Genomic DNA, 20,254 nt, shown 5'->3' with positions numbered 1-20,254 from the left:
TTAGGGTTGAGATGCCCATTTTCCTTTGTGGTGTTGTTTCTGGAAATTCCAGCGGGGAGTAATTGAGTCCAAACAAGGCAACCTATTGTCCGCTTGTTGAAGAAGGCCATATGGGGTCAATCCTGAAGCAAAACTCTTGGTAGCTGTAGGCTGTGATAACTATGAGGATGTAGGATCACTAAGGGAACTCTGAACATCCAGCAGGATCGTTTATGCTGATCAGAAAGCAGCTGCCATTGCTGTATGCAAGAGTCAAGGAACTAGAAGCACCTGAGTGTGTAGAACCATGCAGTGATCCATTTCGTGTTTTGTTATTCATGTAGCTTGGTCTCTCACAAAAATTAAAGCTAATCATATAATACATGCATTTTTCATGTTAAATACAACTGTTGTTGCTTCATTTGTACACATGCATACATTTTTCCCAATAACAAAAATAAATTTTGTTTAAATATAGAAAGGTAATGATACACAAAGCACAAAATATTGTTTTTGCTATAACTTTCCTCAGTTGATTTCAATGTAAAGATAGTCCCTCCTTATCTTTATGAGTTCTGTGTTTCTGCTATAGTTTAAAAAATGAGTACCCTCAGTTTTGTATGGTTAATGGAAACCTAAACCAAGAGATAGGAAATGATGATTTCATTCTCAATTCATGTTTAAAACAATTCTCAGAAGCCCATATACTATTATTGGAACTTGCTCTCAGTACATGAGTCTGCTTGAACTTGTTTGATATTTACTTGTATAAAAATCTCTTATAAGTTGAAAGTCATGTAGGGTTCACATGTACTGAATTTACCCATTCTCCTTAGAAATCCCTTTTGCTCTCTCTTTTCAAAATTTTTTTCTGTCCCTCTTTACCACACCTTATTATGTTCATTCACTCATAATTTTAAAAATAAAATCTTGTGAGAAGCATTCTTTGGCTAAAATGGCTACTTACTGGGTAATTTTTCTTCATCTATTAGGGGAACATGTATTTCATTCATCATTTCATGAGAACTACTTATTGTTTTATGTGAATAAGTTCATTTGTCTTTTGTCTTCTAAAGAGATTAACCCCTTCTCGTCTCTCCTCCCCTTCTTCCTCCTCCCCCTCTGTGTGTGAGTGTGTATTAGTATGAGTGTGTGTGTGTGTGTGTGTGTGTGTGTGTGTGTGTTAAAGCCAAAGACTCATGTTGGGAACCTCCCACAATTGCTTTCTATCTGTATTTAGGACAGAGTTTCTTACTGAACTTGTCTAGACTGAGCAGTTAGGTGCTCTAGGACTCCACCTGCCAGTACCAGGGTTGCAGACATATGTGACTACATTTTCTGAGCCTTTGCATGGTGCTTGGGATCCAACCTCAACTCCTCAGGCATGCACAATCGGGGCTTTGCTGATTGAGCTGGGTCTCAAGCCCTAAGAGGTTACTTCTTAGATTTTTTAAAAGCCAAAAATGATACCTTATTTTCTTAAACAAATTATAAAATTCAGATTATTAATATCCTTCATTTTTATTTCAGATGAATATGATGAAGAAATAGCCTGTACCCAAGGTGGCCAGATGTATTTAAATAGAGACATTTGGAAACCTTCTCCATGTCAGATCTGTGTCTGTGACAATGGTGCCATTCTCTGTGACAAGATCGAGTGCCCAGAAATGCTCACCTGTGCCAATCCTATAACACCTGCTGGAGAATGCTGTCCAGTATGCCCACAAACATCTGGAGGTGGAGATACCAATTTTGGTAAGAATGCTCAGAGCTGTTTCAGAGCTGAGGGGGGGTGAAGTTAGGGAGTTGGTTCACCCTCATTTCCCAGTGATTACTGCTCTCAGAGTTTAACAACCCAAATGAATAATTATAACAACTAACTCAGTGACCTCAGAGGTCAATGATATTGAAGTCAGAAAACTAAACATATTTTTTTTTTTTAAAAAAAGTGTGATGAGCCTCCTGGAGAAAGTAAGGAACCTAGTTTTCCCTCCAGAGGCCAATTAACATAGAAGTAGACTATTCGTGTTTTTTTTTTTTTTAGCTAGCAGAGGATCTTCTTTTGAATGGTCACATCTAACTAGAGAATGATTGTGCATTATATATGGCTGCTGTTGTTGTGTTTATAAAAGGTGCTTCCAAGATATTTTGCTGAATTTCTATTTCGCTGCTTAATGTCCAACAGAAAATGCAGAAAACATGTTTATCATCTCTGGTACAAGCTTTGCCCTACAGAATATGATAATTATTTACAATATAATTTACTGCTCTAGTAATTTCTCTTACATTGCCTCAAAAAATCCAGGGTGTGCTTAATGTGAATCATAAAATAGAAGGAAATGGAGCCAAGTTCTTGTGGAAAGAATGATGCAAATTACTGTGATTTAAAATATTTTTGTTTGTTTGTTTTTCAAGACAGGGTTTCTCTGTATGGCTTTGGAGCCTGTCCTGGAACTCACTCTGTAGATCAGGCTGGCCTTGAACTCACAGAGTTCTGTCTGCCTCTGCCTCCCAAGTGCTGGGATTAAAGGCGCATTCCACCAACTGGCCTGTATTTTAAAATATTTTTAAAGAAAAACTATGTGTTTAATTTATATATATTTGATTATTAGTCAAAGAGACAGACATATCATATCATTTATGTATTTAATGAGTTATGTAAGACCAATATTAAGCTTTTAAATTGTTTGCTTTAGTTTTGTACTGGTCATTGTCAAGACATTATCAAGGTTTCTTTGTTCTTTTCAAAATACCATTGAAAATAACTAAATATAATGAACCATTCAATAGTACATACATGGAAATTTTAGACGGAAACAAATCTTTTCACTTGGATATTGCTTTAAATCTTTTCACTTGGATATTATTTAGCAGAAACAACAAACCTAAAACAAACACTTAAACTCAAATTTGTACAGTTTGATAAACATGTGTCATAGAATGATAAAGACACGAAAGATCCTGAAATCAAACATAATTTCACAGAAGTCCAAGTGTCAGTACAATTAAGCATTGAGGATAAACAAATAGCAAGTGTGAGCACGTCAGAATATGTCAGAAAGCAGAATATGTAATTTACTGCCAAAAAATCAGTGCAGAAGAACACAACTCATTCCAAGAGGAGTGAAAATGAATGACAACAGATTTATATAAATAAAGCATGAAAGGAGGAGAACAGATTTCAGTTAAATTAATGGTGTATGTGTAGCTATAGGTCAGATAAAATTTCTCTGCCTGAATATAGTGACACATACCTTTAATTCCAGGACTTGGGAAGTGTGGTAGGGGGATCAAGAGTTCAAAGTCAGCCTGAGCTACACACTGAGTTCAAGGCTAGCAGAAACTAAGAACCAGCATCAAATCCAAACAAAATTAACCCATACCAAACTGAGCTAACAATATTCTAACCAATTATATCTGTTTTTGTTGTTGTTGTTGTTGTTGTTGCTGTTCTGTTTTGTTTTTCTTCTGAGTCAAGCTCTCCTGTAGAACAAGCCAGTCTTTAAGTGATTTAGCTAAGGATAGCCCTGAACTTTCTTAGTGCTGGGTGCATTATATATATAAATAATCAGGACTTAGTACTAAACTAAAATGTGCCTCTAGGTCAAAACCTACTCAAGTCATTATTGTGTCTACGAAAAGAAACCTTGCATCAGGATTAATGTGCAGTGATGTGAACGAAGCAGGAAAAGTAAAACAAAAAGATAAACGAGGAAGCTGAACAATGAGGTGATAGTGCACAAATTACAGAAGAGATACAGATGACATCTGTGGGAAGAGACTGATAATAAATTAATCAAGAAGAATTAAACACATTGAAAGGCAGAATATGTGTAGAAGATATTCATGCTATTGAAAAGTCTCCAAAGAATAAGCTAACACAATGGATCAGAACAAATCATAATTCAAGACTGTGCCTGGGCAAACCATTTTGTTACTTGGGAAAATTAAGAAGAAATTTGGAAATTATAAATTTGTCCTCTATGCATTTTGTATGACTGGAAGTATGTAGTAGGTAAATACTCTAAATATGTTCATTTAGGGCAATAAACGTAGTTCCCACAAAAAAAGTCCAAAATTTTCCATCTGTAGAAAACAAAAGTGTGCATTTATAAAAGCTAAAGAAATTGATTAAAAATTACTATAAGGCATGTAGTACAAAGTTAATCAGCAGAAATGTATAGATTTGCTTGTAAAAAAGTTGTATTATAAATAATGAAAATAAAGCATACCCCATTCATAGCAATAACTAATATCCATAGTTAAAATATAACATATAAGAAATAGCTGATAAAATTATAATAGATAAGCAAAAGCTTAAAAATATAGAAGGCTTTTTCTCAGGTTTTGATCCGGTACAGTGGTGAAGTATCCACAGACCAGTATGCAAATGAACAAAGAAAACAAAAACAAAACCAAACATTGGCATGCAAGAAATAAAGCAAATTTTCAATTCAATTTACAAAGGATGATTATGTTTTATATATAAGGAAATTTTAGCTACAAGTAATAAAATAACAATAGCAAAAGATAGGAGAGAAAATAGCATAAGTTTTAACAGAAATTGAGTATGATACATGTCACATTTGCTCAAAATCAAAGTTTAGATTCAAGTCACATTGTTTCAGCTAGCAAATTGAACAATACTGTAATGTTTGGTAGCATGTTATATCACTGGCTATTATTCTGGGAGCTTTTCTGGCTGACTGCAGAAGTACAAAGTGGTTGCAACCTTAGGAGGCAGTATATTGATAATATGTTAAAATATAACTGATTATTTATTGGCTAAAAGAGTTTAAAAAATCGTCTTGTGCTGGAGAAATGGCTCAGACATTAAAGGCTAGGCTCACCACCAAAAATACTTGTCTTACAAATGGTCATATGCGTAAGCATTATTCATTATAGCATTACTTATTTGTAATAATTAACATAGTTTCTAGCTAGCCCATCAAAACTCTAGAGTATACCAACTTCAATATAGCTCTCACTTCCATTCTTCAAAATATTGTGGTAGGGTAATAAGCAAACAAATCAAATAATTGTGGAGAGAATAATGCTATTAAATGGACTATGCTGAATTCATGCCATGAGATTCCAATTTGAAAATGAATCAGGAAAACAACTTTTATGCAAAGATTTGTATGAATGAAATGCATATAACTATATGCACACAAGAAAAGGAGAATAAGGAAAACTTAGGTACCTGATATCATTTGCTAATTTATGAAGATCATAATAATAATCATGGAACCTATAGTAGTGGCTTGCAATGGCCTAGAACTTGGCAGAGACCAGGAATCAGGGGACAAGAAGCAAGATACAGATTTCCATTGCAGAGTTGGACATTTAACACATTTTGCATTTGAACAAAATTACTTGACTCACTTAAAGTATTAAAAAAGCAATAGAGAACAGTAAATATAATTTACAATAAAATGATTAGTTTTATGGTTTTACTAACCATTAGAATCTATGAATATTGTGAAGAAATTATGATCACATGAGAATATTCTAAACATATGTACTATTTCCTTTGTCAGAATTGATTCAAGACAGTGGCTGAGCTCTGACATATTAGTGGGGGAGATAACTTGTCTATGCTGAAATTTATAAGAAATATACTATTGAATGTATATATGTTGCATGTTCTTCATAGTTGTTTCCCCATAAAATGACATATTTATTCTTTTCTTTTTGTAGGTAGAGGAAGAAAGGTGAGTTTTATTTTGTATAGTTTCTTTTTCACAAGCAAAATTATTCCTGAGACTGTCCACACAGAACTGGGCTCTGAAATGTCTAGAAGCTTGGTGCAGAGTATAAAGTAGCCTGAAATGCACTGAGACCAAATGGACACAGTTCCTTGACTGCTTATAGTTACAGAGATTACTAATCTTCGCTCTACAGTTCATTTGTCTTTTCTTCCTTCAGTGTGGGAGAATCAGGGCTTCCCCCATGCTAGATAAACATCCAGCCACTGAGCTAGTTTTTTTTATTCATATGTCCATTTCTGTCAGAAAGTTGTGAACTGTATTAGGGATTTTGGAACATGTTATACTGTTTCTGTCCTTTATTAATAATTGTACTTAGTAGTAAATATTTTATATGCTTTAGAAACTTGGTGCACATTTGCTGGCTGGGATAGACTGAGGAAGAGGAGGGAGGGAAGACAGGAAGGAAGAAGGTAGAAAGGGAAGGGTAAGAAAAGGAAGTGAAGGGAGTTCTACTTTCGTGAATTGATCTTTCCTTTGGATGAGAATTAATTGATCCAAAATAAATTAATTTTTTTCCAAAGTACACTGTTTGCCCTCTTCCCCTCCTTCACCTTCAGGACCTTAAAATATTTTCCTAGAGAAGAGTTTTATGTACATGAGGACATGCATAGTCATAACGGTTACCCTGGCAACTGTCTCTACTCTAGGGCCACTTTCCTACTCTGAAGCATTATCTGCTCCAGGCTCATATCAACTGATGTGATCACTGTGGAGTAGTACACCCTGCCACTAAGTCTGTCATTATGTTCATTACAATTATAAAAGTAAAAATTTCATCAGTTTTTTTCATGTGTGAGGTAATATTAGAAATATATCATTAGATTGTCCCTTTGGTATATACAATTTGGTGATGTAGATTTTTAAAAAGAACAATATTTTTAAAAAGCAGGATGTCTTTTATCCCACGTACTTTCTGGAAGCACCTCTCACACATCAATCATGATGCCACCCAAGCACTGGTACTCAAGGATGTTCTGTAGTTCTTTTGAATATGACAGTTTAGGGACTTTGACAGTGAAAGTGCATAACAATGATGGGGACATGTCAGAACGGTAACCCTGGGTATCTCTGAGGGACTGAGTGAGGTAACTTCTTTGTGCTTCCTCTGCTTCAAACATTCCCTGCTGGCCACATGTTTAATTTTATAGTTAGATGAAGTAATAACATACACGAGAGAAGCAATGAGATAAACTTGAAAGCACTCCTCTTTCACATAGGATGCAAGTTTAGTCAGACATGCTTTCCTCAGTTGTTTAACAGAAGAGGGCGTTTCATAATGTGTTCATTGGAAATAATTGGCTCATTGCGATCATGGAGGAGGCAAAATAGGCAGATGCAATGATGGCACCAAGAAGATAAAAATCACAGGAAGACAAATACTGAAGCAGATAACACTAAATAATATATGAGGAAATAGAAATATATTAGGTCACCCAATATTACTTACCTTACACACTGAGATCATGACATCAGTATACGCACTTCAAAGGTCTACAGTTCCACTGTAGAAACGGGATGCCTGTAATGTCTACTTTCCCCATTGCTCCTTCTCTGGAGCACGTAGATTGACTTGACAGTCTCGTCCTGTGCAGCTGACTTTTTCTGTCAGAGATTGAGAAGTACACAGCTACAACAATTGTGCCTTTTTTTTTCTGCCGAGACAAGCATACTTACCTTCTGTTACTTTTGATGTTTTCTATGATTTCTATGAATGCTTTCCATTGCTAATGATAACCCTGCCACTTAGTCAATGTGGGGAACTCAAATACACACTTCTCTGACTTTCTTTTGTTATTTAATCTTTGGGGAGAGGTCTCAATGACATTCTGTCTTTTTCCCCTACTCGTTCTAGTTAACTCTTCGCTTTTGATGCTGTGAAAAACAAAGTAAAACAAAGCTTTTCTCATTTCATATGCTAGATTTATTTTATGTTCTTCAGCTAAGCAGGCATGTTCACAAATAATGTCTGACTAAATGTCTTGATTATGGAATATTAACTTTTTGTTCTCATTATTAGCATTTTGTAGACATTCCCAGTGTTTCCATAACCAAGTGTGATTGTCATTGCTCAAAATAATTTATATTTTACTAATGGTTTCTTCTTTTAAAAAATCTTCCTAGGGACAAAAAGGAGAACCGGGATTAGTGCCTGTTGTAAGTCCATATATGTGTTATATATTATATGTTATATATATATAAAACAATATATGTATTAAACATAAGTGTAGTAGTTGTATATTATTGTTTCCTTTAAAAGAAAGTTATTTTATAATGAAAAATTTTAATATAACATGCACAAGACAAAATATAGTATTTCATTCAATGTAATGTTTTGTAACATTAAACTTATATCTACATTACTGGCAATACAAAAAGATTCATGTTTTTGTAATATTAAATGTATTGCATGTATATATATATATATACTGATGTTCCACACTTTTAAAAGTGTGTCATCCCTTAATCCTGATTGAAATTCCTCATTAATTCAGAATTCTCAGGATATCTTTATCCTTATTGGTGACCAGAAGGTACCCATGGATATGATGGAATTGCTATCATTTCAAGCGATAGGTTTTATATATTAAGAGAAAAGACTATACATGTTAATTATTTGGTTGTACCCACAGTTTTGCTTTATATTTAAACCCTATTTTCTCAGTTTATCTGAAAAGTAAACACGTCCTATAGTTTCCCCTTTTCATGCTTGATATGTCTTAGATTCTAAATATTTGACAAACATTTATTAATCCATATAATTCTGAGGGAGATTATTTCATAGAACACCATTTTGCACTTGGGCTGCATATAAATTTCCTTTTAAGGAAACTTAGTATAGTATAGAGGGGATAAGTAATTAGTCCAAGGACACACAGCTGCCATGAGAGCGAAGATTTAAGTACAGTGTCCCTGTCTTCCATGTAGGAATACCAGTTTTCATGCAAACAATTTATTCCTATATAGAGTTCAAAATAGGTGGTATTTTAACTCACAAGGCAGAGTGAGTGTAGCTAGTTGGGGACACCCTTAAAAAGATTCCACTGTGTTTTTATTTTTAGTAATTAGACTGTTGAATTTTCTAAGTCTCTGTAAACTTTGTCATTATAATTTTCTTCTTTCATGTTTAGGTAACGGGCATACGCGGTCGTCCAGGACCTGCAGTAAGTACTTCTCTCCCGACTTTTGTGAATACTGAGCAGCATTATTGACAAGACATACATATGAAAGCAGACCAGCACAAAAGGATGCTTGACACCCCAACATGCTTTACTTTAAACCAGATGTAAACATTTTATTTTGAAGCAATACAAGGCACACATGGGTCAGTTCATCTTGAAGCTGATAAACTATTTTTTCTTACCCATTAGTTTTGCTGTTGGTGAAAGGAAAAAAATAATTTATGTTTACATTGCTAATTTTAGACTGACCTTGTTCTTGAAATGAGAGCATACTTGTGTGTTTGCTGATGAAGAGAGATTTAGTTACTTAAATAATGTATTGCAATAGAATTTGACAGATTCCTGGCTTTGCATAAAGGCTATTTTATCTCAGGTTTGGATTTCAATAGCATTCTTAGGTAACTACATGAATAATGTACACTCACATACATACCATTTAAATACCAAAACACATCAGAAGTCCTGAAATAAAATACTAACACAGCTCCAACAGACTCATTTTACTTTGGGGGTTTCTTCTTTTATACTGTGTTGTTGAGTAGGGCATGAGAACAAGACACATAGTTCCTGCTTTTCAGGAGGATGAGGCAAGAGGAGCTTTTAGCCAAGGAGTTTTAGAGCCAGTCTGGAAAACATCTTAATAAAAACCTAAATAAGACAACAGAAACAACATTGTTGGTTGAAACAAATAACAATTTTTTAATAAAATATGTTTAGTAAGGCAGAAACTGTGACAAGTATAATTTGAGAATTTGAAAGTAGACTTTATTTATATGCATGTATATATTCAGTAGAAATAATACATAAGTCACTGTTTGAATGTACATGAAGCAGTTGGTTGACAGTAGCAGGTAGGCCAGTAATGAATGATCTGGTGTGAGTGTGCCAATCCGAACTCACATATTTTCACCAGATAACTGATAATTAGGGTTTGTGAGTCTCCAGACCTGAACTCTTAAGGTTTTTTACCTAGAATTTAATGGCTGAAGATTTACATTGGGACAAGTCCGTGAAAATGATGCTTAATCTGCAATTACTAGCTATGCTAATATGTTTAGTTCCGTAGTACTGTAATGTGGTACCTAATTCTTTGAGATCTTTGAACTTCACTTTTAAACACTCAGCCCCTTTGTTAATAGAACATTCATACACACAGGCTTTGTTGACCAGTCTTCAGCTGCACTGAATTGGAAATGTGATGCTTCTGTTTCAAAGTTCTTTTATAAATTAAATCCTTTAAAAATTCACAAGTGTTTATATCTATAATCACAATTTATATTTTAGGGCCCTCCAGGATCACAAGGACCAAGAGGGGACCGAGGCCCCAAAGGAAGACCTGTAAGTTGGTGGCTATTTTTTTCCCTTATGTTTCTCAAATGAGCTAATTTGTACGTTTCCTTTGAGTGCAGTGAGGGTGCCAGAGACACTGTTACTCTGTCACTTTCATTAAATGCCGCAAAGAATTCCAATCTTGAAATGAACTTACAACTCTCCAAATTTAGAGAAAATTATTGCATAAAAATTATTACCCACCACTTAGAGAGATAGCACAACTGCAATCACTTACTTTATAAGGTCAAATTGCGATCAAGCCGATGAAACATGATGCATATACCATGCTGACTTCAGAAGTTGTCAGTCATGAGGAAACAATGCCAAGAACGTTCAGTTAAGGTAAAACACCTGAATTCTGTCATTTATGGTTGCTGTGGAAATATCCAACCAGGGAGAAGAAAAAGAAATTATTGGTGAAAAGGATGTATCTCCTAAGAAGCCTTCTTTCCTTTCCATGCTGTAGATGCTACAGAGGTTTAAGAAAGTAAAACAAACAAACAAAAACCCTAACATTTTGAACAAAGGGTATAAGTTAAAGTAAACCTGTGTGTCCTTGAGCTGTAGCATAATGTCATATACTCACTGTATGGCCTCATTTTCTCATTGTATACTTGCATACAAGCTATATTATTTTCTTCTTAAGTATATTCTTTCTTACATCTCATGCAAAAATCTAAAATGTTTCATATATTGAATAACTGGATTAAGTTTGTGTGGCTATCATTATCCCATATTTCAGTTAGAAAAAATTCTGTGTCTAATTGTAGCTGCTAAAACTTAATTTTCAATGGAATTTTAGTTATCCAAATATCCACTTGTCAAGTTGTAAGTGGAAGGGGTAGACAAGCAAGGGGACAACACACAGCTTTGAATATATAAGTAAGAGTGGAATCTACTTTAGGTCACATTGTGATGAATCAATACTGCTAGTTTTCTTAAAAAGCATCTACACATCAAACCGAACACAGAATGTGACACCAATACTTCTAGAGTGGAGCTGTCAGTGTGGGTGGAATTTGTAAGCCTGTACGTGAATGGCAGTGCCCGAGCAAGTTGAGGCCACACCAGCGGAAGAAATTTCATGTTCTCGTTCTCTCGTGCACTCTTTATTGCTGTTCTATCGAGCTACTTCACCGGTATTAGTAGTTTAAATGATTTAGCTCTCCAGGCATCACTACAGAATAGAAATGACAGGCAAAAGGCGAGTTAAATGAGGCAGAGCCTGGATGGTTTCACAGAAATGGGTGTCTTTGTATATTATGTATGTGATGAAACTTTCTAAATTTTACATGAAAGTTGCTATGGAAATAATGATCACAGTTCCAGAATCTTTGGTTAGGAGTCACTGAATCTAACCCCCACCCCTCTTCCATTTTTTCCTTTGTAATGAGTACTTGTTTCCTGTCTTACCCCATGGTGAAGAATGTTGATCAGATAGGATCCTGTGTATTGGAGAGCCCTGACAGTTTTCTTAGTGTGAAATGCATTCCTCTAATTCTAGCAGTGGTGGGGCATGTGGAGGCATGTTGACAATCCGTAATCTTTAGTTAATTTCTCCCTTTGATTTGTAATTTGTGCTGATTGCCCTGGTGTAATTACTATTACTAGTTTTTAACTATAAACATACCACTGAATACCCATAGGTAGAAGGTTTTGATTTAGGACACAATACTCAATGGGTTAAGGTCTTTACCTTCACCATAAGGAGTGGTACTAAAATCCTAGATATCAGTGCCCACCTACAGTTTCCATTACTATCAAACAATGCAGAAGACCTAGTGTAGTTTTCTCAACCTCAACACTACTGAAGTTTTGGACCAAATAATTCCTTACGCTGTGGGATTATTGTCAGCCCTGCCTACTAGATGCCACTAGTAACCATCATGTCCCTTCTGCTTGTCACAAATAAAAACTTCTTGACGCTGCCAAGCAGATAAAACATTCTTGAGGAGTGTGCGGCTGTTTTCTTCATGTGGATGTTGAAAGTTCGCCACCTAGTGGCCATCCACAAGTACTTTTATGCAGAGTGCTGCCTGAGAGTGTTCTGGGGATGGGAGAAAAGGATGCTGCATAGGAGAGCACTTACTTACCATAACACACAAATTATGTCACTAAGCTTAACCAGAAATATAAAATGGATTTTAATGGAATCCAAATAGCTTATTTAAAATGTATTTTAATGGAATCCCAATAGCTCATTTTTAGTTTTTAATCAGTAAACTGCCTACATTACACTTTCCTTATTTTCATTAAATTGTTTACGTTCACTTTGTTTTAGAAAATTTCACAAATGTTTATTAACCTAAATTTTAAACTGTGTCGGACTAGCACACCAGGGATATTTAAAGACAAGCCAGGAATATACAGAGGAGACAAAAGTTTATAAAAAAAATATAGGCTGTCTTCGGATCAGACCTTGCTTCTTGCTTGATATCTGATAAGGCTTAGCCAACGAATACATTAACCATTTAAAGAATTAATATTAACCAGATCTCTTTCCAGTCACATATAAAATGAATAATTATTTTTTTCTGTTTATTTTGGAAATGTTTTGGGAGTAAGCATCTTGTTTCTGTTAAGTTTCTGTTTATAATAAATTATCATTTAGCAGTTGAATTTGGGGGGTAAGAAAACTATGAATAAGCTCAAGTAGACTCTGTGTGGTCTGGTGCAGAAGGTGCCTGTCACATTGTCTGTTCTAGGAGACTGAGAAAGCAGTTGGAATAAGCCTAATTGTGCATTAAAGAGAATGTAGTGAATTGTCAGAGGTCTAGGGGGAAGAAGGGAATTGAAGTTTAAAAAATAAGAATGTTTCTCAAGAAATTATGTTTTGAATTTTCTAGGCTAATTTTTCTACCTCAATTCCAAGATATGAAGTTGTTATTTGGACTACTACTGAAAGATATGGATGTCTGTGTATAGCAAATCATGAGTAATCAGCCTCTTCAGTTTGTCCAGCTTTCTGGCCCGCATTGTTGGATTATATTTGAATCACTGACTGTGGGCCAGGTAGAACTACTCTCTTGGCTAAGAATCAGAAGTCCATTTACTGTTAAATGCCAACTTACCACTTTACTCAATTCCCATAGTTAGTGACAAAAATGAAATTATCATGTGACTTCTTCATTCCCCTCTTTTCTATCAGTGCTTAAGGTTTTTAGATACACACACAGACACAGACACACAGAATCACAGGCACACACCCGCCTGATGGAAATGATGAAACTGGGAAATGGAGCTTTTCCTGACCTGAGGACGTGGCTGTTCCCCAAGCTGTTCTCTGAATGTGGGTTGGGAAAAGGGTGGGGCTTGGCAATATGGGCCATTGTTCACTCCTCTGAGAACTAGACTTGGCTGGATCACGGTGCCTTGCCTCTGATTTCTCACTGGTCTGGTTGACCACTTGGGTGGGAAGGAAAATAAAATGTGCCAGACTTAAAGAAGAAAATGTTCAAATGTTATCCACAGTATTGAATGTCAACCATGCACCAGAAATTCTGCAAGCCTTATGCAATTTGGAAGATGGAATAGACCCACAAACTATCAAGGGCCATGGTTTTAGGAGAAGACAGGCTAAAGAACAGGTTGAGCAGGCACAATCATAGTTAACTGTAATGCAAAACAGGTACTTTAGAAACTGTTAAATTACTTAAGCAAGAAAATCTCGTCAAATAAAACTCATTCTACAACGCTGCTGATGTGACATGGTTTTCTGATTATTCAATGATTTAACAAATCAAGTAAGATTCTTGCCAAGACTGTGTCTCCACAACAGAAGCCATGAGCAGTGCTGAAATTGATAGTGTTTAGATTGTCTGTTGTAATTACCCTGATTGTCATCTACAAGTCTGTGCATTTAGCCTTCTACTGAGTACATATTTGGAAGTGGTTCTGATGTCCACTGGTTTTCTTTCCTAGGGTCCCCGTGGTCCTCAGGGAATTGATGGAGAGCCTGGTGTTCCTGGTCAGCCAGGTGCCCCAGGGCCTCCTGGACATCCTTCTCACCCGGGACCCGATGGCATGAGCAGGGTGAGTTATGTGCTCTGTTCAGTGTAACAATTGGGTTACACAAAAATTCTGAATTCTGTCTTCTGCTGTTAAATGTATTGGTTCAGAGGTTGATGGTTTACCTATGATGCTTTACCTGTATGAACAACAAGAGTGAAACTATCAAGTCCACAGTGGATTGTTGGAGATCTCAGAGCACCATTTTCTAAAGGCTTGCAGCACAGTATTTGTTTTCCCAGTTTCAGTTCTAGACCCCAAAGCCTTTTTTTTTCTCATGATGCTGAGAAACCATCATTGCACTGTTCGCATAATGAATTGTAGAACATACATCTCTGCTCTGATGTTCTCCAGGCTCTCAGAACACTGACAAAGCCAAATCTGTATTCTCCCAGAGGATGCTGTATCTGTGACAATGGAGAAAACAGGAAGTCACACAGACTCTTGGGGTAGACATTTTTGTCACCATGACAAATGCTGGTGAGAAACACGTTAAAGGAAAGAGGATTTTGTTTCAATTCACAGAGTGAGAAGTTTGCAACCATGGCTGCTGGCTCTACTGTTTCTGGGCCTGTGCTGGGCAGAGCATCATGGTCTAACACTGTAGAGCAAATATTCTGCTCGCCCATGGCCCCGAAGAAGACAAATAAAAGAAAGGGTTTGGGAGAAAACATAGCTCCCCTAAACATGCCCCCTAGTGACTTGACTAATTTTATCCAACTAGACCTCCTTTCTGATGTTTCTACTTCCTCCCAGGAGTGCTATAGGCTTATGATTCCATCAGTGGATGAATTCAGTGATCATTCAGTTCCACAGTCCTGTTACTTCCCAACACTACACCTGTGTACATTGCATTGGTGACCAAGATTTTAACACAAGTCTTTAGGGTGTGTTGGGGGAGCTGTATCAAGCCATAACATCATTAAAACTATTTCTTAGATTTTAATTTCCTACTTTAATAAAAACATATGCTTCTTTCTGTCTGTGCTGTTGAACTCTTGGTGGCTGCACTAGGCACTTAGTAGAATATTGCATAGCACAAGTGACTGTGTAGAGTCTGAAGACTACTAGATTTTATAACTGTTCATATGTTTGCTTAACAAATGATTGCAGAAGGAATTATCTGTTTATATTTTGAATAACATATATATTTTCCCACTAAAATCTGGACATAAATAAAACTGCTAGAAAATAGATGAACAATTTTAGTCAGTTTAATTTCCAGAGTATTTTAAAGGTCAAGAGAATAAATGAAACTGTTTACAATTCTTGGAATAATCAGAGATTTATTGAAAGGATTGTAACAATTTTGTTAACTTATATAAAAGCAATTTTAGGTTACTTTCCATGAGTGGAAAAAAGGCATTTACTTAAAATAGTATGAAAGGGAATCTGGTATTTTTAGAATAAATATTTAAAATATACCCTTTAAGCTTTGGTCTGTTACTGGCATGTTCTAGGGAATGGCAGGAAGCCAGGTGAAGATATTAAACCCATAGCAGGCGATTGATCTGTGCTTCTGCCTGGTTGCAAGCAGTTTCTCTGAAACAGCACACTTACAAAATTCCCTGGGGGGAAGGATATTCCATCAAATGTGCACACATTAAAAAGCAGCTTGATTTTCCCCCATGTATTAAAGTCAAATGTTTAAAATGGCTCTTAGAAGAGTCTAGTATGAGAACGGTAGAGTGTGCACATTTCTCACTATTAAAAGTGTGTCGATGCACATCTTTTACAGTATGAATAATGTCAACACTTTCCTTTTACAGCCCTTTTCAGCTCAGATGGCTGGGCTGGATGAAAAGTCTGGACTTGGGAGTCAAGTAGGACTCATGCCTGGCTCTGTGGTACGCATATAGTTTACTGGTAAAGTATTGGTTGAAAGACACTTATAAATGGAGAAGCTTGAGTGAGCTAGTTAGAAAAAAATCTTAACCAATGAGGTGACTCAGTCCATGAAGACAGCTGCTGCCATGCCTGCTGATTTGAGATCAACGCCCAAGAAACATACAGTGGGAGAGAATACTCTTATGACTCTACATGTGCACCATGACACACATACACATATACAGAGACACACACACACACATACACACACAAATGCACATACAGACACATAAAAAACATGCACACACAAACATAAACACACACATATACACATACAATGACATACCCACATAAATGTTCATACATTCACACACGTGGACACATGCATACACACATACGCATACTTTATAAACATAAAGAGAATTGAAATATTTTAAAACACACCAATACATTTAATTTACTTAGTGAGTCCTACTGTGTGCAAGTTAAAAGTCCAGGGATGTTTCAGTCATCCCTTGCAAACTATTTGCGAACATCAGTAAACATCTGTCTGCATATTTCATTTAGTACCATAGGAAGTAGAAGACATAACTACCACTATCAAACAAAGACTGTTTCTTTATAACAAAAGTGTTTTATTATGTTTCATTATGCCAATTAGAAACACTGACTTGGCAGAATTTTCAAACAGATACTTGGCCATTTCCATTTTTATGAGTTCCTAATGACTGCTTTATTCCAATAACTCCACTTCCCAGGCTGGTCCTCTTTCATCTTTGGCCTCTTGAATTTTTCATCTGCTTGGAATAATTCTTAACTTGTTATTTGAAGGAGTCTAGACCCATAGAAAGAATTAACACTCTTCACATCAAGTCTCCCACGTCTTTTAATCACAATAATTCAAAATTGTTCGAAGTTAATGGAATTTCCAACAATATAAAATAAAGTTCTACCTCATAGACACCTGCCTCTCCTTATCATTAGGCCATCTTTAAATCATCTCAAAGATAATTTGTATATTTTTAAAGTTTGTAGTGGTGCTGTTCACAGCCTGTCTTGTGATAGTTTTCTAAGATAGCTAATGTTTTATATAATCTAGTTTAAATTACATATATACTTATACCAGTCTCTTATCAAAATTTCATTTTTAAAGTTCTTTAACTTAAATTAGTGTTGTATTATCCTATATTAATTGGACAGAATAGTGGGTTTTATTATTTCATCTTTATACACATCCACAATTTGATCATATTCATTCTCCAATTTCCCACTCGTGTCCCTTCCTTCTTGTCATCTTTCTCTTCCCAAGTGACCTCCTTTCAACTTTTACATTTTAAAAGGTGTTTATTCTCCTTAATAGCTAGGCTAAATATTCAACTAAAATTCACTTAGCAGCTTTTGCTTGACTGAACTTTATTTTAGTTAAACTGATTTATAAGCTTTGACATTAACTTTTGTTGTCCTCATATGGAATTAAAATTCCCCTAAGTTTTCACTTCCCTCTACATCCGTTTGCTTCAGGGGAATCCTTTCATGTTTAGATGAGGGGAGCCTGTGCTTAGACTTTTAATATATGTTGTGAAAGAAAGAAATGTTCCAGAAAATTCAGTTCCCAGAATATTTTAAGCTGACATTGAAAATAATCCTGCCAATATTGTTGGTTTCATGAACTGTTAACTTACTTGGTATTTAAGCTAGCTCTCTCTAGAGCTGAAAGATCAAAGGGGCTGTCTGTAAGTACCATGTTCCTGCCAAGATGTGTTGTTTTATCGGAACCACCCATTTGCACATGTGTGGGCCCTTGTCCTAAAGATACTGGGTGTGCACAGGCATATTTATCTCTCTTTATGGCACAGAGGATACACGATGAAGTCATCACACATATCACCAAAGTTAATCTCTCTCAGTCCATCTGCCTCCCAGAAGAGCAAAACCAGGGCATGTCCCTCTAGTCAATCGTCACCTTCCAGATTCTAAAGCACACTCAACATTTTAAAAGTATGAGTTGAGGGGCTGAAGAGATTGCTCTGCTGTTAAGAGCACCCATTCTTGCAGAGAATCCACATTTCATTCTAAGCACCCCGTGGTAGCTCACAACTACTGCAACTCCAGTTCCAGAGGATACAGTTACCCTCTTGTGACCTCCTAGAGCACCGGGCACACATGTGACACACAGGCATATCCATGAACAAAACACTCATATGCATAAAATAAACAAATATGACAAGAAATAAAAATAAAGGTAACACAATTTGAAAATGAAATAACTTTTTCTTTCCCTTGTTTTTAAGGGTCCTATTGGCCCAAGGGGACCTCAAGGTTTACAAGGACAGCAAGTAAGTGTTTTTATAACTAAACTATATACTGTAACATAAGGAAAGAGCAAATAAGGTTCATGTTTCATGACTACTTTGGGCAGAACATTAAATGGCATCATTTGGAATAGTATCTACTAAATAATCCTCGTCCACCTAGAAACATATTCTTTGTTAGTATTTTAAAAATAGTGTGTGTGTGTGTGTGTGTGTGTGTGTGTGTGTGTGTGTAGACCAGAGACTGAAGTCACACATCTTCTTGGTCTCTCTTTGCTTTACTTCTTGAGGCAGAATCTCTCTCTTGCAGGCAGGGTCTCTTGCTAAACTGGTAGCTCACCAGTCATTTGGCCGGCTTGTTCCTGTCACTGTCTACCTGGACCTAGGATCCCAGGCTGGCTATCTCTCTGCCCAGCTTTTACATGTGTGCTGGGGGCCACACCCTGGTCCTCCTCATGCCTGCATGACAAATGCTTCCTGCTGAGGTTTCGTCATCTAATTTCTTTATGTGATTGACCTCTAACACTAGGATTCATGTGTCCTTGGTTCTGAAAGAACAGAATATTGTCTTATGTCATGATAATTTCCATAATTGATTATTGCCAACTCTCAGGCTTTACAATTAGAGAATAAAAAGCCATTTCCAGTTAGAACTATTATAAAGAAAGGCCAAAGTGATTATTTTGTTGTGAAGAAGATGATGCCAGAGCAGCCATTCAATGCTAGCACTATTTTAAGAAATATTTATATAAACAGGTCAATAAAGGGAGTCCTAATCTTAATCTATTTTTTTCAGGTTGGGAAACTGCATTATATTCAGAGTCAGTAATTTACCTGAAATTATATATCTGGAGAGTGACAGAGAGCAACCCTCACATTACACATTTTTAAGAATACAGAACTTGCTATCCTGCTTTCCTTTGGTTCAGTTATAATTTTTCTCAATTTTAGGGTGGTGTGGGGCCAGCAGGACCTCCTGGTGAGCCTGGCGAGCCTGGACCAATGGTGAGTGTGGTGTGAGCATGTCAGCCCATTTCACATGGCTTTGTGAGATACTTGTTCTCCTAGATATTTGTTCTCTCACAATAACTTAACAAGAAGTGATAATCCTGGAGGCTCTGTTCTGTAGATTATACTTAAGTTCTATGTTTCTCAGTCACAGCATTTTAATCCAGAATCTGTATTATGGATTATACTTGAGCTCTGTTTCTAAGTCACAGCATTTCAACCCGTGTTGTGAAAAATAAGGATATACAGGTTTGTGCAATTCATTCTTTCTATTGCCAAGCATAAGATCTGAGACATAAAGTTAAAAGTCAAAGCATTAGCAACACCACTTATTATTTTTCATTGTCTCAATAGTATTTGAATAATGTTGGAAAGAGGAGGTGAATATCCTTCTTTGCTTTTCATTTTGCTTTTTCTTAGGGCCCAATTGGTGCTCGTGGACCAGAGGGGCCTCCTGGGAAGCCTGGAGAAGATGTAAGCTTTTGTTGCATGTTGCTTTGGAGTGTAAAGGAAGTTAACAAGGGCTATACCTGTCAGGAGAGCATTCTGCTCTGATTCCCATTTGGTTTCCTCATCCCTTCAGCTCCACTTAAATCCACTCCAAACTGGAGAATATGTGTTAAACTTTTGTAAAATCTGAAGGGACTCTATTATGAGAGTGTAAAATTACTAGAGTGTATCTCTGCTGAATTCTCCAGGATTTTTATTAATATTTATCGTTGAAAATATTTTTTGTCTCTTAGACGGTTTGGAAGATGACTCAATCTGAATGTAAAACAAATGTTTATTTTCCTTTTTGTTGTGCTAGGGATTAAACTTGGGGTATTGTTCACTATAG

General features: G+C 36.2%; 1 protein-coding gene across 1 annotated transcript in view; it reads left to right on the top strand.

Moving 5' to 3' along the window:
• The window catches only part of Col5a2 (collagen type V alpha 2 chain), a 124,852-nt gene that overhangs the window by 62,190 nt on the left and 42,408 nt on the right, over positions 1-20,254 (top strand). The window contains exons 2-11 of the mRNA XM_051190117.1: positions 1,510-1,734; positions 5,680-5,693; positions 7,872-7,904; positions 8,879-8,911; positions 10,214-10,267; positions 14,183-14,293; positions 16,039-16,116; positions 18,388-18,432; positions 19,360-19,413; positions 19,837-19,890. Of these exons, the coding sequence (XP_051046074.1) occupies positions 1,510-1,734; positions 5,680-5,693; positions 7,872-7,904; positions 8,879-8,911; positions 10,214-10,267; positions 14,183-14,293; positions 16,039-16,116; positions 18,388-18,432; positions 19,360-19,413; positions 19,837-19,890 (701 nt within the window). The remainder of the gene's footprint in view (positions 1-1,509; positions 1,735-5,679; positions 5,694-7,871; positions 7,905-8,878; positions 8,912-10,213; positions 10,268-14,182; positions 14,294-16,038; positions 16,117-18,387; positions 18,433-19,359; positions 19,414-19,836; positions 19,891-20,254) is intronic.

Source organism: Phodopus roborovskii, unplaced genomic scaffold (genome assembly GCF_943737965.1).
Source record: "Phodopus roborovskii unplaced genomic scaffold, PHOROB, whole genome shotgun sequence".
Classification (NCBI taxonomy): Eukaryota; Metazoa; Chordata; class Mammalia; order Rodentia; family Cricetidae; genus Phodopus; species Phodopus roborovskii.
Note: the sequence above shows the minus strand (reverse complement) of the source record. Positions and strands in the feature narration are given on the sequence as shown.